At 44.4% G+C, this 25,596-nt stretch overlaps 1 protein-coding gene across 3 annotated transcripts in view; it reads right to left on the bottom strand.

Moving 5' to 3' along the window:
- Positions 1 to 25,596, bottom strand: part of WLS (Wnt ligand secretion mediator) — a 63,333-nt gene continuing 37,737 nt past the window's right edge. For all 3 annotated transcript variants that reach the window (XM_028733126.2, XM_077928603.1, XM_028733125.2), the window contains 11 exons: positions 23,619 to 23,891; positions 11,654 to 11,778; positions 10,374 to 10,535; positions 8,705 to 8,841; positions 8,207 to 8,375; positions 6,904 to 7,001; positions 6,534 to 6,597; positions 4,514 to 4,657; positions 3,513 to 3,596; positions 1,973 to 2,126; positions 1 to 977 (listed from right to left, as the gene is read on the bottom strand). In XM_028733126.2, the coding sequence (XP_028588959.1) occupies positions 868 to 977; positions 1,973 to 2,126; positions 3,513 to 3,596; positions 4,514 to 4,657; positions 6,534 to 6,597; positions 6,904 to 7,001; positions 8,207 to 8,375; positions 8,705 to 8,841; positions 10,374 to 10,535; positions 11,654 to 11,778; positions 23,619 to 23,891 (1,520 nt within the window). In that variant the 3' untranslated portion in view covers positions 1 to 867. The remainder of the gene's footprint in view (positions 978 to 1,972; positions 2,127 to 3,512; positions 3,597 to 4,513; positions 4,658 to 6,533; positions 6,598 to 6,903; positions 7,002 to 8,206; positions 8,376 to 8,704; positions 8,842 to 10,373; positions 10,536 to 11,653; positions 11,779 to 23,618; positions 23,892 to 25,596) is intronic.

Raw genomic sequence — 25,596 nt, 5'->3', positions numbered from 1 at the left:
CATAATTATTTGTATATTTTATTCATAGTATAAAAGAAAAAAAAAAAAGATCTACAGTATTCCCCAAGTTACATTATTTAAAAAAGAAAAGAAATAGAAACAGAACAAAAGAATTAAACAGTGCACACGAACAGCCCTTTCACCTCCGTGGGTTATGTATCATACAAGTAAACAGGGATTCTTGGGGCATATAAAAAGATATCTACACCAGATAGACTTGTTAGTATTCACAGCACGCACGCACGCACGCACGCACGCACGCACACCCACACTTGCACACAAATAGCCCGACTTAAAGCTGAAATGACCTTATTTGTACCAAAACTTTACAAAAAGTAGTTTTATACTAGACTAGAAAAGAAGTCATGAATGTGCTTATTAAAGCATGTAAATATTAACCATTACGTGTGATATAAATAAAGAACAAAAAATGGTTCTAAACGTAGGTTTTGGGAGTGTGGAATAAAAAAACCTTGACTTGGGGACGCACAAAGTATTCCAACTCTGTTTCCCAATAATGTCCCTATATCAGAAGGAGCAGCAGGTGTGTGGGTAATGAGTAAGGTATTAAACCAAAGGTCCTACATGGAAACGGGCACCTCTCCTTTCCATACATCAATTCTCACTCTCAATCACCCCCCACCCCACCTTCTGCAGTTAACACCCAAGACAAACTAAAGAGTGTCGTGGGGGGGAAAAGTCAAAAGAAAGATACACTACTATCAAAGCAGCATTTCCACCAGGTTGCCACCGTTCCGTGAAAATGCCCCGTCAGTGCCAGGCACTTTGGGGATGATTTTAGACACAGATCATCACCCTTTCCATGTGTCACCCACAGTTTGTGCCTGATGAGTCCTGCTTTAGTGGTTACTCTTGGGCTTCCTTGCGAGCCAGTTTGTAAACCTCTGTCGGTCCGTCCACGTGGGTTATGGTGGTAGTGAGCTGAAGCTCTTCTCCGCTGTTTACTCCCAGGTCTCCTGGAAAAAATAAAATAAAGCCATGTTTCAGACAAAAGCTGAGTTTTGGCATGAGGAGAGTCACAGAACAGGCGTCCATGAGGCCTTTGGAAGAGAGTATTCTTTTTGAAAAGTTGGCAGTAAGGGAACGCCTTTTTAAAAGTCTGCATCAAACTTTAAAGCAGAGATTTAATTCAGGAATTGCCTTCCACATGATCAGTACAACCCAAAAGAGGTGATTCCACATGCCATTTCTGGGTCACAATGATCTAGCCACAACTGGGCACAGGCAGACTTTAGGTTAAAGGGATCTACTATTTTAACTATCACTTTTGAGGTGAAATAGAGCCAGTTGTGAAATAGCATACCTCAAATACCAAACCAGCATGGACTTAATCACGGCTTGTAGCCCTGAATGCTTTTGGCAACTAACTTTTTAGGACAGGCCTACATGTCACTAAAGGAAAAGTGGGTTTCTGTCTGAATACATGCTCAGCTCAGGATTTTGTTTTCTGTACAGGGACTAAACAGTTCTGTTACAAAAATATCAACTCTTGGTTTCCCCCCACCATCTCAGCAGCCTCCTTTAGAAGGCGTGGGACAAGGGAGAGAAAGCCTTTTTGCCACTACCTTGGTGGCGACACTGCCCATCACCTGGAGATCGACCAGCAATTACAAAACAACTTCCACACACCTTACATTCAAAGAAACATAGGAGAGCGCCTGCTTTATCAGGTCAATGGCTCATCTAAGTCTAGCATCCTGTTCTCACCCAATGCCTATGGGAAACCCTTCATGATTAGAACAGGAGGCAGAATGATCCCCAAAACCGCAATATAGGTTTTCCTTGGCTACCCTCAACATAGGAACATCCATTAGCAGTCACAACTCCATGCTACCAATACAACTAGGCTACCAATGAGAGGATACCCAGACTTAAAACATACAAAAGCCCCCGTCTTCTAAAAAAAATTACTGAGGTGACTTCAACCCAAGCCACTGCTGCATCAGCCCACCGTTCGATTGCTCTTCGACGTAGTTTTTGTGTGAGGGAGCATACAAGAACATCAGAGCAAAGACATAAAGATTCCACATCCCGTAGATCCCTGTGAAAAAGGCACTGTTCACTTGGACGGTGTAGTCGCCCCATTTCCAGCTGCCTTCAGTCACCTACGCAGGAGAAAGAGATGGTAAAACCAAGTGAGGAACAGAGCAAGCAGGAAAAACAACCGAATCCCAACCACACCCTTAAGAGAAACGGCCCTTTCTGTGTTGGAAATCGCAACTCCCATTCCTTTTCCAGAGTCCTCATTCCTAGGCGTGACCTTACTGGTTTGCTTTCTCTACATACAATGACTAGAAGAAAAGGAAACAGGGCCAATCCTATCTTGAACCACGATGGGCCACGTGGCTCAGGCGGTGGAATTGTATGCACCGTTTGACACCTGCAGAGCTGGCCACACACTACAGCCACACTCACTTGATAGTTAGTTGTTAGGAGACTTCAATTCCCCTCACAGAACTACACTTCTTAAGAGTGTCTTAACCATGGGTAGGCAAACTAAGGCCCGGGGGCCGGATGCGGCCCAATTGCCTTCTAAGTCCAGCCCGCGGACAGTCCGGGAATCAGCGTGTTTTTACATGAGTAGAATGTGTGCTTTTATTTAAAATGCATCTCTAGGTTATTTGTGGGGCACAGGAATTCGTTCATTTTTATTAATTTTTTTCAAAATATAGTCTGGCTCCCTGCAAGGTCTGAGGGGCAGTGGACCGGACCCCTGCTGAAAAAGTTTGCTGACGCCTGGTCTTAATGGTCAATCCTTCTTCCCAGGGAATTCTGGGAATTGTAGCTGTGCGAAGGGAAAAGGAAAGGTCTTCAAACAACTTTCAGCACCCTTCACCAACGGCAGGTGACGTCATCTGCAGCACAGCCAATGGCATGTTACAGTTTAAAATTCCCTTAACGACGTTTCAAACTGTAATTTATCGCCACTGCAGCAAAGCAGCAGAGGCGCTGGTGCTTTCTGGGTGACATTGGCTGCAGTGTGTCCCTTGGAAGAAGGAGCCGTTTCTTAGTAAAGGAGCATCTGTGCTTTGTCAGCAGCAAGCAAGCAGGTGGAGAAGAGTGGAGTACCCCCAGTTTTGCCAGTTGGGGGCAGGAGGAGATGGAAGGGCCCCGTCTCAGGTGGCACAATGCGTTGTGCTGCCCCTGGAAGCAATGCAGTGTGGGTAAATGTTTTGTAGGTGATCATTTCCAGGCCCCATTCGCCCATGCTCTCCAACATCTCTGCTACATGGTTAAAGCTTCAAATACGGGGGTGGGGGGGTGGGAAATGCACACGGTCTTGTCTCGGAATAATAGGCGACCCCAATTCTGAATGCAAAGGTTATTTGTTGATTCCAACAGGTCATTAGTGAAGGACCAGATGAAAGCCCTTACCCAAAAGCACCATAAAGTTTCTCCAGCAGGTTTTAAAAGGCCACAGGCCCAACCACCACGTAGATACAATTGGGGGGGGGGGGACCTCTGTGAAAAGTCATTTTTAGGATACTCACCTGACTGACAATGAAAAATATTATGGTCATGGCTGCACAAGCTAATGTGATTAGCATCAAGAACTTGAATCTGAAAATCAGCCCCTAGGGAGACACAGAAACGTAAGAAGTGTGCGTTTAGGGGGAATGTAGCTTCAAATATTTCAAAGATTACTGGGAAAGCAAGCGAGAGGGAGACAGTCAGGTCAGCACCTTTAGTCTCAAAGAACTTTGCTGTCAATATCCCGATCTCTTCTGATGGGATAAGCCTTTGTTTTGCTTGCCACCCTTAAAGCCTGGTGAGCATTCAACATACAGCATGTTTAACCCTTGCTGCCTGGCAGCATCTCGATGGAAGGTAAGAAGAGAGGGATTATAAGTGCTGGACCTTTCACCCAGCACAGGGCAGGGCGGTGTGGCTTCCCTGGCTTCCCAATGCTGCTGCCCGTTACCAATAAAGGAGGGCAGGTGAGCTAGCGGGGAGCAGCCAAATGGTTCTGCTGTGTCTGCACTGCGCTACCTGCTGCCTCCCTGCTCCACAACAGGCAGCGGCACACACACTGGGAAGGCATCCCACTGAGCTCCCACACTGCCCTACCAGCCGCTACCAATGCAAAGCATGGCCAAGGAATGAAGGAAGGGGAAGGGGCTCCCGGAACAACTGCTTGAGCAGCGGCTGCAGCACAATGGAAATCACTCACTGGGAAAGCTTATTCGCCACTGCAGCTCTTCTCTTTGTGAAATTCTGCTTTGCGGAATCCCAGGATTGTATTTTCTATGTAATCAGGTGGTTTTTTTGGGGGGTGGGGAGAATAATGCCTTCAGTAATGTCCAGCACAGTGGTTTTTCAACCAGGCCCAGACTTGGCACTGTTAAAACCACCCTGTATCTTTTCTCCGTGAAGCCCTTGTTAGTGACAAAACAAGCTCCACTCTTTGGTTACAATTCACTAGTAACCTGATCAGAATATTGATGCAAAGTGGCCTTTTAAAAAAGGAGACATTCCTGCTCAGGCTCCTTACCTCATAGTGAAGCCTGCGCACTTTGCTCATTGCTGGGAGGCTGGATTGCTTGCCGCTGATATTTCTGAACACTTGAAACACCATGAAACACAGGAACAGGAAGTAGAGGCAGAGGCATATTCCGGCAACGATAATAAATGCCATCTGAGCAGTAAAGTTAAGTTACTTGATATACACACAGTAAAACACGAGGCGGAGACAGCAACAACAGGCAATTCAGTTGGCTTTGTGAAGTGAACACAACATGTCTCTGTTCTTAAGGATAACCTGGGGGGGGGGGCGTGCTCCATTTACTACGTGTGTAAAAATGAAGCAGAGCATACAGGGAGTCCCAGACCTGATGCGCTGTTATTGTTCCCCTTGGCTCCTGACAAGGCATTAATGTGGGATAAAATATTGAAAACGTCAGGAGGCTAAAACAGCCTCAGTTGGAATTGTCAGCACTATTCTGCTGGAACACAGAGAAGATGCTCAGAAGCAGCAGCCACCTTGCAATCTTAAGGAAAGGCCTGCAGCCTGGAGGGGTGCAATGTAGCCAGAGCAGAACATTAGCCTAGTAAGAATTTGGAGACCGTTTGAAAGTGCTTCTGGCTCAGGCACGTGGTTTCCAAAAATGAGCAAGCTCAGCAGAAATGTTTTTAGGTTCACAGGCATGCCAGAAAAGCCAAATATTTGAAAATGTAAAAACAGGAGGGGAGGTACACAAAGACAAGTTTACAGCAGGATGAGGATGAAAGGAGATCCAGAAGAACTCCGGGAAATTTCCAGCAGATTGGCCCTGACTCCTAATTGCTTAGTAACAACAAGCCTGCTGCACAAAAAGTTTGGCTGCAGAAACAAAAGGCATGGTAGGGAAAACCAGGAGTGGATTTCTGCTGTTGTGCTACAACAGGTAAAGGTAAATGACCCCTAGACAGTTAAGTCCAGTCAAAGGTGACTATGGGTTACGGTGCTCAGCTTTCCGGTTCATGTGGCCAGCATGGCTAAACCACTTCTGGCACAACGGGGCACTGTGACAGAAGCCAGAGCACATGGAAATGTCCTTTACCTTCCCACAGTAGTGGTACCTATTTATCTACTTGTGCTAGTATGCTTTCGAACTGCTAGGTGGCAGAGGCCGGGACAGAGCAATGGGAGCTGACCCTGTCCCGCGGATTCGAACTGCCAACCTTCTGATCAGCAAGCCCAAGAGGCTCAGCGGTTTAGACCCCAGTGCCACCTTGTTGTGCTAGAAACAAGATTGCTGGGCTGAGAATGTGACCTGGCCCTTAACTCTCAGTATATGTTTGCTCTCTTGAGCAGGTATGGTTGGCAAACCTTAAGGTTCAAGCAAAAATAACCCAAACAAGAATACCGTGGTACCTCGGGTTACATAAGCTTCAGGTTACAGACTCCGCTAACCCAGAAATAGTACCTTGGGTTAAGAACTTTACTTCAGGATGAGAACAGAAATCGTGCTCCGGCGGTGCAGTGGCAGTGGGAGGCTCCATTAGCTAAAGTGGTACCTCAGGTTAAGAACAGTTTCAGTTTAAGAATGGACCTCCAGAACGAATTAAGTTCTTAACCCGAGGTACCACTGTACCCCCACCCCAAAAGCAAGTGGATTCCACAAGCCTGACGTTTACCTGTTCCTGATTCAGTCTGCAAGCTTAAAAGCACAGCAAAGCCATTCAACTTTTATCACCGCCCTTGTAGCTTGATAAGTCTAGTCACTTTTGTGTCCTCCAACTAGCAACTAGACAACCAACAACATGCTTGTTTCTTGTTCTAGTAACATCTCCACAGAAAGGAGCCTCTACAGGAGAATCATCATCAAATCAATTGCCAAATTCATGAAATACATTCAAAGGATACCAGAGGTGGTCCATAATATTTATGTGAAAAGTTCCTATCAGTTTGGCCATGTCAACAGGTTTCTCAGTATGTTCAGAAAGTCCCTGAAGAAAATGCAGCCCCTTTCCCAATACCCTATGACAAGCAAAACACACAGCTTTTGTTGATGCGAACAGCGAAAGGATACAGCCAGTTCAGTGCCAACATCTGTGGTCCAGATACTGTAGAACGGATTTTTTAATTGTACCCCTCTGGAAATTGAAAGGAACAAGCGGATTAAATTACACACGGCAAAGTATACAATAAGGCAGCAATCCTCCTTGAGAACTGGAAAGACCAGAGGCAGAGAAATGCTCAAGGAGAGCTCTGTTGGTTTCATGCAAGCAAAGCTTGACTCTATATATTGGAAGATTTCAAAGAACATTTGCAGCTGGAAAAGTGTTCTGGCATTAATAATTTTCTTATTATCATAAGCCGCTTTTTAGAACTAAAAAAAACTAAAACCAAACACATTAAGATTATGTGAACCCTCTTAAAAATAAAAAGTCTCCAGTTACCTCTCACACATGTCAAAGACAAAGAGGCAGAAGGCGCCCACAGCTATTGGTCCAACTTGTTTCCAGTAAGCGGAGAAATGATTTCGTTCACTCTGATCCTAAAAATAAAATTAGGAGACAACAGAATGATTTGCAAATGGGTAGTAGGAATAATAATAATTTATTATTTACACTCTGCCCATCTGGCTGGGTTTCCCCAGCTACTCTGGGCGGCTACCAACAGAATATTACTAATAATAATACAGTAAGAAGCCGCAGCAGCAGCAGCAGCAGCAGCAGCAGCAATAAAACACCAAACATTAAAAACTTCCCTAAACAGGGCTGCCTTCAGATGTCGTCTAAAAGTCATATAGTTGTTTATTTCCTTGACATCTGATGGGAGGGCGTTCCACAGGGCAGGCGCCACTACTGAGAAGGCCCTCTGCCTGGTTCCCTGCAACCTCACTTCTCGCAGTGAGGAAATGGCCAGAAGGCCCTCAACACTGGATCTCAGTGTCCGGGCTGAATGATGGGGGAGGAGAAGCTTGTTCAGGTATACTGAGCGAAAGCCGTTTAGGGCTTTAAAGGTCAGCACCAACACTTTGAATTATACTCGGAAACATACTGGGAGCCAACGTAAGTCTTTCAAGACTGGTATTATGTGGTCTTGGCGGCCACTCCCAGTCACCAGTCTAGCTGCCACATTCTGGATTTAGTTGTAGTTTCTGTGTCACCTTCAAAGGTAGCCCCATGTAGAGCGCATTGAAGTAGTCGAAGTGGGAGATAACCAGTAGGAAAGAAACAATAATAATGATTTAACCTGTGTAACCAATGTGCCACTCAAGCAGGTGAAGAGTAAGTATTACTGAAGGACACTTTGAAATAGTGCTAGTTCCTCAACACCATCTCTGAGGGTGAAGCGGGACTGAGATGACCCGGGACCCATTTGTGATGGCATCTGGCACAATTTGGTGCCCAATTGCCACCCCAGTTCCAGGATAGTGCAAAATGAAGCAGGGTTTCTACCAGCCCCTTATCCCAGACATCATTAGCAGTGGGGCTTTGGAGGTGGTGGAAGCCATGTGGCTCCATCATGCCCTAACCCCGGCCAGGGTCAGGATTGCTCTGCCCACCTGATACGACTTACAGAATTACCTTCTCATTGCTTCAAATCCATGGACTAAAAAACCCCTCATACATTCATCCTATGTTTCTGATTGCCCCCCTACAAAAAGGGGGAAGAAAACCCTCTTAAATATTTTCTCCGTGGCCAATAAAAAATACACACACGCACAGTATTGTGCCCAGAAACGATCATACCCACCATCATATGCTCTCCACAGAAGATGATCCAAAAGGACAAAAGCATAGCGTAGAAGATTCCTTGGCGAATGTCTCCAAATAGCAACATCCACGTCCAGTCAAATCCAATAGAAAACCACTCTACTGGAATATTTATGAAGGTCATAGAGATCCCAAGAGCAAAGATAACTCTGGAAAACAACAACAACAACGGTGCTTTCAGTGCTCCTTTCAGAGAAACTGCTGCATTCACCCCAATGAAAAATTTGTGAGGAATTTAATAATGTAGTGTTGGGGATGGGGAAGGAGAAATGCCAGAGGGGGGATGCTCAGAGCTCTGAGCAGAGACAACATTCCACACACACTCTCTAATTATACACTGGCCACCTGACTTCTTTTCAAATAAGCTATAACTTAATGCACTCTTTGTAGAGAGCAAAGGATTCGTAGCTTTGGTAATAGGATTCCTCCTTAAAGCAAGACTCAAGAGGCTACACCTGTGTTATCTATCTTTACTCACTTTTCCAGGAGTACAGGTGGTCGCGTCATCATCATGATCCGCCTCCAGTACCAAATCATGATGATGAAGATGCTCGGAGTAAGGAAGGTTTTCATTGCAAACCACACCTTCGTAAAGCCTCCGTTCTGATGGATACCCTGGAGAAGAGAGAGCAAATGGAAAACGCTGCCTTTCTTCACTTTCCCAACGTTAAGATCCATCTGACATTAACCACAACGCCTTGCAACAAACATCGTGAAGCTCAAATAACAACTATATTTGGGGAGGGAAGAAAGCCCTGTGAAGAAGCCGAGCACATGAAGCAAGTTCTTCAATTAGCCGCTTAATCATGAAAATATTGTAACAAACAGATTAACTTCGTCCTGGAGTGAATACTTTGAATAATCTTTTTATATGTAACTGACAAAGAATCAGAAGTAGTTTTAATTTCTCTCTCTTTGTTTTCTTCTTTCATTGTTTTTATCTTCTTTCTTCTCTTCTCTGTGTGTGTGTGTGTGTCTACTCTGAGGGTCACTGAGGGAGTTGTACACACAAGAAGATAATGGCTGGCTGGTGAAAGACCCTGTGTGTGATATTGGGGTGGGAGAAGAGAGGCTGGGAGAAGAAAAGAAAGCTCCCAGGTGGAGCTTGGAGAGCCCACCCCTTTCTGTGTGAGACAAGAGTTCAAGCTCTACCTTTGAGAGAAGACTTTGCACTTTGTTTTTCTTTCTTTCAATTTAGATTAGCTTTTTATTGTATTGTATTATGAAAAACATCAATAATTTTTTATGGGGGGAATATTAACTTCCATATCAGATAGTCCTAACAAGAGGATCAAAATGAGACCAATACTTAAGTCCCTCAGCTGTAATCCAGTCCCGGTATACCTATTTTTCTCAATATCCCTTCCCCACCCCCCACCCCTGCTTTAGCTCCTTCAGAGACCTGTTTCTCCAGTGTAATTCGCACACTTTCACCCAAAGGCAGACGGCATGTGACAGGCAAAGGCTGGTGGCCAGGCGGAATCGCTGGCAATCAAGAGAGCCATTCCTAGCACAGCAAGTGACAAGCTAGTTAATGCAGTGGGGGAAGGGGAGGATAATAGCTGGAGCAATGACAGAGGGAGAAATCCCCAGGGAACAAGGAGGCTCTGAGCAGGGACAGCATTCCACACAAACTGCCTAATTATACACCGTCACTTCGTTTTGAAGAAGCTGTTAACTTCATGCACTCCTTGTAGAGAGCAAAGGATTCGTATTTTTGGTAATCCGGTTCTTTCTTAAAGCAAGATTCAGGAAGCCCCATCTGTGCTTATTTCATTCATACTATAAAACTGTGGCTTAGTTCTCTTGAATGCCCATTTTAACATGAAAAAGAATCTTTAAGCAGAATCTTAAGCTGTTAACTTACCCAAAATTCCCTAGAACAGAGCAGTGTGCATGACTGATTTACACACTTTTTTTAAAAAAAGAAAGCAGGCACGAAAATTCTTGGGAGGTATCTTGGCAGGGTTGCCCATTATGATGGGTGTGGCATGCCACCAGCACCCATCTTTCTAATGTTCCTATCTTATTCCATTCAACAAAAAAATCAGAAGTTAAGAGTGTCCACCTTACAAAGGCTATCCCGTACAAAATGTTTTGACACCCTAGCAATTACAGTTGCTTTTAAGTTTGAAGGGAACACTTACCACTAGACTGATATCTTTGATTTCTCCAATTCCCACATTGATGCGCTCCCTTTCATTCACAGGTAGACGGATATTGATAAGGTAGAATTTGTGAGCAACTGTTCCAATCTCCATGAATGGAAGCACCTCACAGTCATAGAACTTGCCTTCATTCTCTATAGTCTATTGGAACACCAGGAGAGGGAACGAGACAATCGTCAGCATTGGTTTTTCAATTGCTCTTAGAAATGCCTACGTTTTGTAAAATGGCAGGTTATTTTGGCTCAGGAGGGCAACGAGAGATGGAGATGTTTCTTTAAAAGCTTAGGCTTAGGATGCGTGAAACGTAATAGAAATACATTTAACTAATACTTTCCCCTCAATAATATTGCCTTCCACAAATGGTAACTAAAGGTTCAAAAATCAGCTGGTACAACTATTGATGGCGAAAATATCCTTGCCGTTCCCACTTGGGGGGGGGGGGGAATCATGAAGATCTGTGAAAACAATACATTCAATACATGGGAAGTCCAATGCCACATCCAAAAGGAGTGTAGGATGTTGTAAGCCATGGTTGGGAAAAAAAGCATCACGCAAACAGTTTAAAATAAATAAATAAATAAATAAATAAATAAATAAATAAATAAATAAATAATCCTTTGTTGATTTTGCTGCAAACTGTTCTGCTATTTACTTTGTAAGCCATGACGTAGCAGGAGAACTTGTTCATAACTTATGGACAGAGTAAAGTCTCCCAAGGCAATGAGGATACACTTTGTGTGCTCACAAGAGACGTTCTCCAAACCCCATTTTGTCTGTGATGGGAGACCTAAAGATCATACTGGAAAGCCAAAGTACAATCCCATGGGGACAGCAGTTATCTTTAGCAAATATCCTATTTTACAGCCTGATGAACACATATCTTGACATCAAGGGAATACCTGCTTTTCCAAAGCTCTTACACTAGCAGGTTCAAGAAGATTTTCTCTAACAGATACTGTGCAGGCAGGCTCTTGGAACAGTTTATCGCTGACTTTAAATTGTTTTTTTGAACATTTTAAATAGCTCTTTGTTTTTACAGATATTTTTATTGTTTTATTCTTTCTTTGTAAACCAATTTGAGGTTTTATTACAACCAAGTGTTATATAGAACTTGTGTAAAAATGGGGGAAAGGAACCTAAGTGTTGCATGTTTTTGAAAGCAAAAGTTACATAAAGTCTTTTGGGAACAATACTTTTTTTAAAAAAAACAACAACCCAAAAATCCTAGCGATATCCAACAAGAACCAGAAGGAACCTACTTTTGGAGCTCCAAATTTACATTTTAGCTTTCGGGTCTCAACTTCGTGTGCCATTTCTACCCACTCCTCGCTCATGTCGTCACGGTACGCTAAGGACACATCAAGCATAATTTCTGCATTTTCTTCTGTAAGAACAAAACAATCAAAACTTGTTACAGAAAGAAGCAGGTAGAGCATGAAAAGCAGGATAACATTATTATTAAAATCTGCTAAGTCACTTTATCTTGCCCAAGGCAACCCAAAGCGACATACAAAATCGCTCATTGGGGCGATTAGATTATACATAAAGATTACTTGTTTCTCATTTGAAAGAAAAAAATCCAGGCTGTTAGATCCATGATGCTCTGGGATAAAGTCTAATCCTTGCTGTGTACACGATTTAGAATGGAGCCCTTTTTCACAGGTCTACACATTGGCCTAGATTCTTACAACAATGTAAGCTTCCTGGGACCATGTGGGACTCCCAGGGGAGGCTGCAGCCTCTGTGCTCCTTCCCTGGTCCTGTGGTCACTGCCACACTCAGCAAAGCCAAGGTTTCACTTGGCGTGCTGTTCGAACCTGGGTTTGCTGTTGAGCTGCAAAGTGGCCTCCAAGCTTTTCTGGGCCCTGTAAAGCCATAGTTTGGCTTCCCAAGTCATGCCAACCAAGTAATAAATCCTCAGGCTCTTAGAAACATTCCATTTGTTGTTGCTATTGTTTAGTCGTGCCAACTCTTCATGGCCCCACGGACCAGAGCACACCAGGCACTCCTGTCTTCCACGGCCTCCCACAGTTTGGTCAAACTCATGTTGGTAGCTTTGAGAACACTGTCCATCTCTATAGTTCCAGCCATGACTCTTAGAAGTGGAATGAGTTTGTTTTAAATGTATGGTGTGGGTGTGGTCAAAATGTTCTACTGATTGTGACAGAATTAGAAACCCAATCAAGCGACTTTGGCACTCCGTAATTCTTAGCTGCCAGCAGGGACAACATTCCTTCCTCCCCGCTACCCCCAAAGCAGGAGGGTACATACATCCTTGGAAATTCCTTCTGAGCTCTTTAATGCAGATTCAATCCCCCATTCTTCAGATTTCTACAGGAATCCTAGATGGCACATGTTTACAAACACCTGCGCCTGGTTTAAATTACAGCCAGCCGACTACAACCTTCGCTGTCATTCTTATACAAGACCACAAATACCACTTGTTTTTGGCATAAATATAATCCATCTGCAAGCTCAACCTTGTTACATATCGCCAAGAGACACTCGACATGCAAGAAGCTGCAGCCGATTAAGACTTCTAGTCCCAAGAGCCAGTGCCAAGCAGAAGACAATTGTTCCTCATGCTTCACAAATGCATCTTTCCAGCCTGCAGTTGAGAAAGAAATGTCTTTGAAGCTCTGCCGGCCTAGACATCTGTTACCGGTTTCAAAGTTATAATTTATTGGGATTACGTGGAGGGACGCTCATCTAGCGTGCTGGGAACGGGTGTGGAAGTGCTTTGTGGTTCAGACCATCTATTTATACAGTGCTTGGAGGTGGTTCTCTACTGCATGGGAGCAATGACATTTTTTTCAGGGCTTTTTGGTTCGCTCCCTCCATCAAAAAACAAAACCAAAACCAAAACCAAAACCTTCTAGATTATCAACAACCTGCACATTCCAGATTTAAAATGAGAATCTTAATGTCGAAGATCACTACATGAGTAATAGCTGAATACATTAAGTTTACTCCGATCTCTTAGCATGGCAAGATATAAGGGACAACTCTAAATGCAGGCCACACATACAGCATATATTTATTATTATTTTTTGTAAATCTTAATAGAGGACAGTACTGGAGTACTGAAAGTTTTGCTGTTGTTTGGGCAAAAAGATCCTCAACACAAAACAAGACCTCCTCCTTGTGGGCAGAGATTATTTGTCCACCCTAGTCTTTGCTCAGTAACTAGATTACTGCAACACGCCCTACCCGGGACAGCCCTTGGAGGTTTAAAACGCAGCAGCCAAATTACTCACATAGCCCCCATTTTAGAACAGCGCCATTGGTTGCCAGTTCATTTCTGAGGCCAGTTCAAGGTGCTTAAAACCTTAAATGGTCCCCAATATCTCAAAGACTGTACCAATCCTCTCTGGTGTGAGAGGAGGTCTTAACGGAAGTTCATGAGGCAGCACCCTGCGAGAGGGCAACCCCTAAGTTGCAGAATTCACTTCCCGTAGAGGCACACCTGACTGCATTTTGACTGTATAGCTCTATAACTTGGCCTTTGACATCTGATACATACATATGTGCGTGCGTGAGGACCCACTCTATTCTTCTGGTGGAAAATTCTTTTAACCGATTTTAATCCTGTATTGTTGAGACCTCCTGGTGAAGGACGGAGAAGAAATCAAACGAATAAATAAGTTAACGCCACTGGTTTAGAGCAGGACACCGTTTCTAAAATGGGAAGCACTAAGACAGGGGTAGGCAACCTAAGGCCCGTCCGGGAATCAGCATGTTTTTACACAAATAGAATGTGTCCTTTTATTTAAAATGCATCTCAGGGCTTTTTGGGGGGTATAGGAATTTGTTCATCCCCCCCCCAAAAAAAATATAGTCCGGCCCCCTACAAAGTCTGAAGGACAGTGGACAAAGTCCTCAAATGGAAGCTCCTCATCTCCTACCAACGTGAAGCTGTCCTTTGTCGCATTCTTCAGTCTCAGTCCTCACGAGGAGGGAGAAAGGGTGGCTGTAGGGAGTGTTTAAAAGGCAACAACAGCTTGCTGGTGGGGACCGTGGATCTTGTTGTCTGCTAAACCTTCTCAGTTCAGCAACTCAAAAGTAAAACTGTAACAGTATACGTGTATTACAAAACTTTTACCTCAGAACCACTCATGTGTGGTCAGACAGCTTTAAATGCTGGAACATCTAACTGCACTACACTTGCCTGTGAAACAAGAGTAAAGACCAGCATTGCCTTTTTATACGAGACACTCATAAACATCCTTGATACATTTTCTGACACTCGCCCTTTTTAAAAAATATATACGTATACAAAGTCTTGCCTCTGAATTCAACTTAACATTTCACAAAGCTTTCCTCCCTTTGCAGGTAAAGATGTAGTTTCAAACACTTCCCATTCCCTTTCTAGCTTTACACATTCAAAAATCTTTTGTTCACACCACATAGATCTAAAAATAGAGATGCCAAACAATGACAGGACTTGCAGCTAGGACATCCTAATCACATCATTTGGAAGTAGGAGAGAGCCAGGCCATTTCTGGACCCCAAATCATTCTGCTCACCACAAAGAGTGATCAGTCTTCCTACCAACTTCAAAGCTGCACAGGTGGAAAGTTTTGAATGGGGATACCTGCCACCTCACCACCTCCACAATCAGGAGAAAGGCCAAGAGCTGTTTGGCAGCCACACAGGCAAGGCCTCTGGGCTGCTTTGGCCATGCAGAGCGAAAAACACTACCCTCCCTCTGTGTCTTTACTGTTCAGAAACAGGAAAAGCAGGTAGGATATGACTGCAGTTTCCTGGAGGTGCACCATACTCCTTCATGCACCCATGTCCAACTCTCCTCAGCTCCTTTCCCTGATTAAAGGAAGCAGGCAGCACAGAAGTGGCTTGGCATCTACAATTTCTTTAGCTTGGCCAGCAATAGCAGCCAAAAACTTTAGACTCCCCAGTCATTTTGCTGCATGTGAAGAGAATCCACGTGACATAATATATCAAATAAAGTATTTTTCAAGGAAAAAAGTGCCCCACCAGATCATGGATCATGCGGTGTTGACATCTGACCTTTGAGACATTGTTCATGTTACCATGTATCAGACTGGCAGCACCATCATTTAAGTACATGGATGATAACTAAAGCTAGTAAATGGTTTAGGATACCTACTGTATATACAAACTTAAGTCCTCCACAGGGGGAGATGGAGGAACATGAGGCCATTTCCACCTTCCACTAGTAGCTTTGGGGTGGCCCAATTACAGAAGCGAAGATGAAAGCACCCTTGTTTGCAAGGATATATAATCCATGATGATATTCTGTAACTGGACATAAGCAAATGCTTGTATGTGTTTTGCTTGCTGAAGATGGTAGCACATTCAATAGGATGGTGGAGAACCAAGAATACTCTCCAGTTCTCATTGAACAAGAAAGTGGTGGGATATCAGATACAGCCCAATTTATTGAGTGCTAGTTGTATGGTGCAATACTGTGCACCATAGGGTGAGGGTGGCACAGCCCAATAACAGAGCAAATGTTTTGCAAGCAGAAAGTCCCTAGTTTGATTCCTGACAACTCCAGTTAAAAGTTCAAGAGCAGGTAATGAGAGAAACAAATGCATGAGATATTGGGAAAGCCACTGATAGAATAGTCAGCTGTACAACACAATACAACAAAGCTTTATCTGTTTGTCTTGATAAGGGTCCTTCCTTTTCCTTGGTCAAACTTTTAGTGACCTCTTCTTAGTTTGTTGTGGCTACTGCATTGTAGAAGCACCCCCTCAACTATTTTGTCAGGCGAGAGAGATGGGTTGACCTCATTCAAGCTGGGTACAGTAAGAACTTTGTAACTTTAATAACCAGTGCTCAAGTTTGCCCGTTTCCTTGTTCCTTCCTCACTGCCTCACTTTTTCCTTTTGTGTCGTGTCCTTTGTAGATTATAAGACTGTAAACAGCACCAGTCTTGCTAATCAAGGATTATTTTTTGCAAGCCACTCTGGGAGGTCTTCTTGGCCTGAAGAGCAGGGTAAATGCAGCCAAGATGGGGATAACTATTCCCAGGCAGCAAAGTAGAAAGTCTGTTTGGGACTGTGTGTTCTCCCTCCCAAAACGTGTGCATCCCCTCTCATTGTCAAACTTGGGGAACAGCCCATAATAGAAGCACATTAGCAGGACATTAACAGTAGGGAACTAGTTTACCTTGTAGTTGATCTAACCAAACTGCTGGTCTAAAAGCAACAGCACCCAAAGCGTGGCAGGTGTTATTTCACAGAAGGTACAAGGCAAGGAGAAAAATGAAGCAGAAGGCCTTTTTCAATGGTTCCGATGTTGCTCACCCATGGAAAAAACCCCACCATCAATCAGCAGAGAAGGCGGCTAATGCCCCTCACACTTAGGATTAAGGATTATTCAGGTCCACCCTTCTGCCCTCTGCTGTTTATTTGCAAAGTTTCAAATGCACACACACACACACACACACACACACACACACACACACACGGACACATATCCACCTAAAGACCAATTCTGAATCAATGCAACCCTACTCCTCAAGTTTCCTTCGATACATCAACCTACCCAATCTCCATCCCCAGGTGCAGGGTACAAGGCCACAACAAAAAGGAAAATACCACTGCTGCTTAAAAGCCAATTTTTCTTTTGGTCACACTTGTGAAGGCTCATCAGTGTTTGGGACACCTCCCGTCCCGATGGAAAAGCTGAAGGAAGGGTTTATGTGCCCCAGACATGTGACACCTGCTAGTTGCACAGGAACACTGCCAGTTCCTCATGCTGATTCCTGGCTAATGGAAGCGGCAAGGTGGTATCTGGGTTGTGCCAAAGTCCATGAGAGAATTACAGCAGAAGCTGTTTGGAAATAACCAGGGAAACAGCGAGGGACAGAGGGATGAAGTGCTTAATGGGGAGGTGGAGAGAGCTGGAGCTCTGACTCGTTGAGAGGAATAAGATTGCTTACAAAACACTGGAGTGGCCTTCCTTGTTTCAGAATGAGCCTTTTGTGCCAGGCCCCAAACAGTGATCTCTTCTGGCTAGAGAACGAGAGAGCCTCTCTTTCTCTCGCCTGTGTTCCACCCCTTCCGATTCAAGGTCCCATCTAGTCAAATGTCAGGTTGCTGCATACAAACATTCCCCTTTCAGAAATGCCTCCATTGCCTGGGTGACTAAGCCCTTTCAACAGCTGTGTTATTACTGGAAGATGGTCAATGTTATTCACACAGAGCACTTGTTTCATACGCCTTGTGAGAAAGGAGGCTTTGCTGCTGCAACAGAACAGGACTGGAGATCAGTTTGGAGATTTTTGATCGATCTCTCTCTCTTTTAAAATCACTATCAAGTTGCACAAATCGTTTGACATATTTCACTAGTTAAAAGCATTTGAGAGAGCTGGTAGCCACTTCCAAGAGGATACCAAGCGATTTCTTCCACCTGTTTGGCAAAGAGCATTAGTCTACTCTAAAACAAAAAGGTTATCTGTTTTCAGGTTCTGCCTGGAAAGGAATATGAGTTATTATAATGACATAGGAATTGATTGTTGCCCATTTTTGTACACTTTCTGGCAGGCAAGACAACACTTCAAAATCAATGGAAATTTGGAGGGTGCTATTAAAGTGGCAATCAATTATAGTCATTTAGGATTAACCAATTGGATATTGATGCTGCTTTAGCAGTTGAGGTGTCATATATGAAATGCATATTCTGTGCAGACTTGGGCAACTTGTGGCCCTTCAGAAGTTATTGGCTTGCAACTCCCATCAACCTCAGCAAAACAGTCAATGGGAAGGGATTTCAGAGCTGCAGTCTAGCATCATCTGCAGGGCTATGGGTTCCCCATCCCCAATGTAGTATATACAACCGCCGCTGGGATACTTGCCGTTTAATTCCAGGACAGGGATAATCAATATAAGCAACTCATGCCCTTTCAAGAGCAGGGGGTTGGACTATATGGCCCTTGGGGTCCCTCTTCCTAATCTACAATTCTATGATCAAGGTAGAGGAGAGAGTGAGGAAGAGAAGATTCAGAGGTAAATGTGGCTAGAGGAAAATACAAAAGAGAGGCATGGCGGATTTAGGGGACCGCAACCTGTTCACCCGCACTAGGCACCGAGTCGAGAGGGTGTCGCAACAATGACTTAGAATGGAAGGCAAGAGGCAATTAATTTTGGGACTGCACAAGGCATCACTGAAATATGAAAGCCCTAAAGTCTGCTACTGGTGTGCATGTCTGTATGAAGAAGAAGAAGAGTTTGGATTTGATATCCTGCTTTATCACTACCCGAAGGAGTCTCAAAGCGGCTAACATTCTCCTTTCCCTTCCTCCCCCACAACAAACATTCTGTGAGGTGAGTGGGGCTGAGAGACTTCAGAGAAGTGTGACTAGCCCAAGGTCACCCAGCAGCTGCATGTGGAGGAGCGGAGACGCGAACCTGGTTACAAGTCTACCGCTCTCAACCACTACACCACACTGGCTCTCTGTGTGGTGGGTTTGGGGCTTTATGTGAGAAAGACTTGGGGTAAGGTGATGATCTCAAGTTAAGGCAGGTGTGGGAATGTGTGACCCCACAGATGCTGTTGGATTCCATGTCCCATCAGCAACCAGCCCTGTTAGTAGAGCATGAGACTCTTAATCTCAGTGTTGTGGGTTCGAATCCCCCACTGGGCAAAAGTTTCCTGTACTGCACAGGTTTGCACTAGACAATCATTATACCTGTGGTCCTTTGCAATCCTATGATTCTATGATTCAATGGCCAGGAACAATAGGAGTTCAGTTTAACCACATTGGGAGGGTCATAGATTCCCCAGCGCTGCACTAAGTTCACCATCAATCCTCCCCTCTCTTGATCAATATTCTTAGGGAAATGGGAGTGGCCCTGCCTACTGCCTGTCCATGTGAGTGCCAAGCTATTTCTCCTGAGGGAGTGTGGTTGGGGGGGGAAAGGTTTTCTCACTTTTGAACGAGGACCAAGACCAGAAGCTGCTGACTCCCCATACACCTCAAATAATCACAAATACACAACAGCCCCCAAACAATGGATTGTCTTGTCACAATCTGTCACTTCCACAAGAGCAGCTTATCCCCACATTTAAATACTAGCCATTAATTTGCTCACAGCAATTGTTGCAATAAACAGGATAAATATTTAGTCAGTGGAAGGACCTAATTTCCATAAGCATGCAAAACAAACATATCCCTCAGAAAGAAAAGCACAGCATCCTTCAAGGGCACCAATGTCAGCCTCCAAGATGTTTCAGTTACAGCATCATAATCAATCTGCATTATCTTGAAGTTAAAATGAAACCACTACAAAGATCTATTCAAGGCATCCTGCCAAGACTGGGGTTTTATTCCACTGCCAGAAAATCTTTTGCTCGTTAAATGATGAATTTGTAAGGACTCAACAATGCTAGTGCCTGGTTCCCGGGTTTCTGTGCACAGTAAACAAAGAAACAGTAATTAAACTGTGGTAAAACGGTGGCTTTTAAGGCACCAATCATCTTCATTTGGTGGTTCAAGCAGCCGAGGGATACTGGTTGAAAGAAGTGACTGGACTGAGTCACACAATGAGTCACTGCAGCCATTTTTATTCCTCCGGTGTCCCCCCAATCCAAGCATTCTATATATGCCTGTACACACCCTCTCTGAATCCGAATGTCAAACACCAAAATAACTCTGCCCACCAGGAAACAATTGGAAGCAAAGAATTGGTGCAGACATCTTGGGTCTAGCTTTCTGGACTGCATATTGGGACTGCCCTGCCTCTCCTGAGAGGGAGAAAAGGATGGGTGCTCAAAGGAAGTCAAAAGCCAAGTCAGTAAATTCCTATTGGGGCAACATGGAGACACAAGACAGCAAAAAATGTTTGCAGACCATTACAGGTATCCCAGTGAGTTCAAAGAAGGCATCCTGTGGGTGCCATAGCCCTTCTTGTGGCATGTAAAAACAAGGAGCCGCTGAATTAGTTACGAAACTCATGAGCACAATTTTCAGTGCAGAGCAGCAAAAGTGTTCAAAGGTAGAATTTGAAGGAGCCAGCACTTCAGACCATATACGCACAGCATTAGTGGCTAGGGAAATGCAGCCAGATGGGCAGGGTATAAATAATACAATTGGTGGTGGTGGTGGTGCGATGGAGCACATGTCTGCACAGCTAAGTTAAAACGGCTTAACCAACACAGCTGCCCCGCACTGAACACATCCGGGAACTGTAAGGAGCCAATATTTTACATAGCACTCATTTTCTAATCGCAGCCCACAAAGCCAGTCAGTCTCGTTCCCCAGTTACAGATGGCAGAGCTGAGGCCGAAACACACTGGCAAACCCAAGGCCAATCAGCAAAGCTCATTACAGAGTTGAGATGTGAACGACAGAGGTGGGTATGTGTGTGCGCACAGAAAGAACGGGAACAATTCCAGATCAGATCACAGCTGAGACCTCTTCTGTCTACGCACTGCGCTTACAGTCCTCCATGTCTCCAGTAGCTTTACTCTCTCAACCTTTCTGCGTTGGGAAGCTCTGAAAGAAGAGCCAACGTGTGCACAGCTGTGTGTGCACAGACCCCCTTCTCCTGCACAGTATGTGGAGATCAGGGAAATGAAGGTGGACAATGACGTTGGGGAGGAACCAGCGTCAGAGAAGATCCCATTCTCCCCTCCATGCATTCTTGGAGTGGTGCAAATGTATGAAGGGGGGCTCCAAATCTTTCAAAAATGCCATGCTACACCAGTTCCAATGATCTAAGAAAGGTCTCTGCTCTGACATGGACCAGTGTTTGAAGCGTGGGAAGAAAGAAAGGCAAGGAACCAACTGCTGTCAATACATTCACTTGTATTACATTCAAAGGGAGACTTTGACATATTGATGCCCAAAGCAGCTCACTGGGCAAGGCTTTAGGCAGGTCAACCTCTCACAGCCTCATTCTACATCACGGGGCTTCCGAGACAACAACCTGATAGCCTCATGTGTGCTGACTCTTGGAGGAAGAGCAGGATACAAAATAAAGTCTCACCTGCCCACTGATGAGGAACAACAGAGGCAAATGGTTGCAGGTTGCAGTGGCTCGAGGTGAAACAGATGGGGATGGTTTTATACAGTTAAAGGCATGACCAAGTATCACCCAATGTCAGTACAGTAGTTTAGTAGGGGTTGGGAAAAGGGGAGCATTTGGAAGAATGAATTCTATAGAAATCAGGAAATCTGCTAGAGTGAATTCTGACCTGGAATCAGGCCAGTCTGTATACTCCTCCTCCGTCTAGAAATGGCAAAGCCAGGGCAGAGCTACAGTCACTCAAATTAGAGCAGGAAAACCAAGCCAAGAATGATCTCACAATGACTTTCACCTTCACGCTTCTCCTTGATTACAGGAGAAAACTACACTTGTATTATTTTTTTCTTGGTCACCAAGACAGAAAAGAAAAAGCTATTTGGGTCTGGTGAGGTCAGATCAATGTGAATAAGCTCTTCCTCCCCCCGCCCCCCAAAATTAGCAGCCAACTCCAATCCAGCGATTTTAAAAAAGGGAGGAAAGACATCAATCATCCTAAGACTCTATCTCCTTTGCTTCCACACATTTCTTGCCAATGCAGAAATGAAATCTCTCAGGATCGCTGTGCTTGTCAAACTGAATGAAGTCTTTACAAACTGAGTGGAAACGCTGCTCGTGGAATTATAACTCGACTGGAATGTGTGATTCCAGCAACTTTCCACATGTTATGCACAATGTTTAGAACTAAAATAGGCCAGCCTTAAGCTCTGCGACACTGCCACTTATATATTAAGGAAAATGTAAACTTGATTGCTGCAAGTCACAAAAGCGGCATGACAATCTACTATATGATGTTGTCACATATGCCAGGACAACAGTTCAAAACCACACAATTAACACATCTATCACGACAGCTTCCACAAGCACAGACTTCACAGTAATTTTCACAACAGCATATTATAATGCAATCATATTAAACATGTGTGCCATGGCACATTCCTAATTTCATAGGAAGCAGCCTGAACCCAATCACGTTGCTAGATTAAATTTTGTTTTTAAACAATCCCATCATACAATGATAAGTGGCACAACATCTGAAGGGAGCATCTTCTGCTTGATTTTGCCCTTGCAGCAGTCACTGTTGTGGTGGAGAATCAATGCCTCTCTGGATGTCACTCAACTCCAGCTCCCACCAGCCCCAGGTAGCACGGCTAATGATCAAGAATTATGACAGTTGTAGCAACAACTGGAGGGCCACAGGCTCCCCATCCCTCTTACTGCTTCAAAGCAAAAGATGAGGAGGACTTTGATCTCTTCATACTGCTACCCATAAACCTTCCCATTGGCATGAGCATATTCTGGAGATGAGATGAGCTCTCTCCTTGTCCACTGCAGGACTTTTTAAAAGGGAAATTGAGAACCGCCCAGTGGTACATGATTGTAATCTGCGTGCCTCGTGTGTGTGAATACAATACTTTCTTGCTTGGAGTCACATTCTATAACATTTAGAAGACAACACAGATTTTCCAGTTCTGAGGATTTTCTCATACCCTTAACACCACTACCACAGAAGTGTGCTATCATCAAGCTTCACGCAAGACATGTCATGAACTCCCAAGAGCAGCTGCAGAGTCTGTGAAAAGTGTTCTTGGCAAGGGAAGGAGAAACTCATTTACTTTCACCTTGTTCTCAGTCACTTTTTACATCACCCAACATAATACAACTTTTGCATCACTTGAATTTCTGAACTGCTTAAATCTTTTCGGGGGGGGGGAGGAGGATCACAAACAAATGTTGTTTTCTGAGCTATTTTAAAGGAAAATAGGCAAAAATGACACTGCTGCCATGGGTTGCCATACATCCAGATTTTCCCGGACATTTCACCAATTTCCACACAGACACTGCTTCTGACTACAATATTCCAGGTATGTCCAGGAAATTCTGGATGTATGGCAACCTTTTCTTTTCAGAACTGTCTTTCCCCCTCACTGGAACTAACCCATTTTGAGTCTGGCTGCCCATTAAAATAAGCCCTGGTTCACTGCAATCCACGAGTCAGAAGGGAGCCCATGTGGAAATGGGTGAGTGCAGTTGTCCTAGATAACCTTCTGTCTTGCCTTAATACAAGGAGCAGAGGACGGGCCTTCGTTCTCCTTTACCACTTTCTTTTAAAACACACACAACGTACCCACTCAGTCCTACTTACATCAATACCCTTTTTCAAGTTACTCCATTAACTATGTAAACAACATTTCTTCCAGGTACTTACTAATTTGGTTGTCAATCTTGAAAGCAATGTCCATGTGCAAAATGTAGACCATAAACTGGAACCAGGGGCTCATCTCCCTGTGGGGGAGTGGCATGTGAATTGAGAACACAATATCGTTGGCTTCGATTTGCCTGCTCATCGCTTCATCAAAGTCTCTGATTTTTTCACACTGGTCAGGTCCCCAGGGCATAAGCCATTTGCTCCTGTGGTGGTTCTTCCGGACATCTATGCACTTTATTGCCACATAGGGCACAGCTGCAGTGGGACTTGGAGCTGAGGAGGAGAGGGGGGGGGGGGGAGAAACACAAAAGAACAGTTTATAAACTGTATTACTAAATAGTGGCCAGCAGCATCTGAAGCTGAAAATTTAGTTACTCAAACTCATGTGAACACCTGCAGCAGATTTAGAGGCATGAAAGGTGAGGATGCAATTATGTGCCAGAGGAATGAAGACATATTGAACCCCATTCTTGTTTTCCCTCTCCTTAAATTATGGTGCATGTGGCCCTTCAGGCCCCTATCTGGCCCTCACAAACTTTCCCCAGCCTTCACTTCTTACTGGCTCTGCTTTGCCCCTCAAGTGTTTCTGCCTGGCTGGAATGCCTTCTTGAACTGTGATGTCTCTTGCCTGAATGGAAAATCCAGAGGCAGGGGCATGTTGAAACCAGCCTGCTGTACAAAGGCAAGATTTACACCCATTACTCTGCCCATTTTTGCCTCTGGCCCCTTCTCAGATGAGTGTGGCCCTTGGGCTCAAAGAGGGTTCCCACCCCTGCCTTAAATCACGATAGCAAAGCAAAGCAAAGCAAAACACACACACACACACACACACACACACACACACACACAGCAATACTGCGTCACTTCAACACTGCCATTTTAGTTGTTTCATTTGGATGGTGCCAGTTCCAAGGAGAACAATGATCTAGAGAAGGGTCTTTCCAAACTTGGGTCTCCAGCTGTTTTTGGACTACAATTCCCATCACCCCTGACCACTTATCCTACTAGCCAGGGATAACGGGAGTTGTAGTCCAAAAACAGCTGGAGACCCAAGCTTGGGAAACCCTGACCCAGACAGAGAGGGAACATGGGAATGCAGGAAACTGCCTTATAGCAAATCAGACCATTGGTTCATCTAGATCTGTACTGTCTACACTGATAACACCTCTCAAGAGAATCTTTCCTAGCCCTACCTTGAGATTCCAAAGACTAGCCTGGGACCTTCTGCATGCAAAGCTCATGCCCTTCCATGGCTGTAGCTTGTGTCCCAGCTATGTGGTATAGGCTGCAGCTGGAAAGCAGCACTTCTAGCTACTGGGTAATGGCACTAACAGTACTTCTTCTGGGAGAATGCAACCCCATCAAGAATAGTCAACTGGTCAATTTACCAAACTTAGCAACTGCTCACTCACAAAGCTTCTGTTGACTTGCCAGGATTCAGCTTCAGTTTACTAGTCCTCATCCAGCCCTTCATCTACTCCACAAATCAGTCCGTGAATTGCATGGTCTCACCAGGTTCAGATGTTATAGAGAAGTGAGTGCCATCAGTGAACTGGTGACACCTTGCTCCAAATCGCCTAATGCCACTCCCAATGGTGTTAAAGAGTGTCTGACACACATGCAAAAGATCCATTCAGTCACATGTAACAGCTTTAAGTGGGTTTTTAAAAGAATTTAGGACAATATGGGACCCTGAGGCCACACTGCAAATGGTCCTGAAGGTAGGAACAGAACCACTGAAGGACAATGCCAGCAAATTCCATCTGACAGAGCTGGTCTAGGAGGATATGGTGGTTGATGGTATCAAAAGCTACTAAGAGAAAAAGTAGCAGGGTCGCAACTCCTCCTGCCCCAATAAAGACCATCCATCAGATCAACCAAGGCCAATTCCGTCCCAAAACCAGTTCTGAAGCCAGAATCGAGTTAGTCAACAAAACCTGCATCTTCCAACAATGTCTGTACTTGTGCTGCCACAGTA

The sequence above is a fragment of the Podarcis muralis genome, chromosome 5, assembly GCF_964188315.1.
Source record: "Podarcis muralis chromosome 5, rPodMur119.hap1.1, whole genome shotgun sequence".
In the NCBI taxonomy this organism is placed as follows: Eukaryota; Metazoa; Chordata; class Lepidosauria; order Squamata; family Lacertidae; genus Podarcis; species Podarcis muralis.
This window is presented reverse-complemented; position numbering and strand designations above follow the sequence as displayed.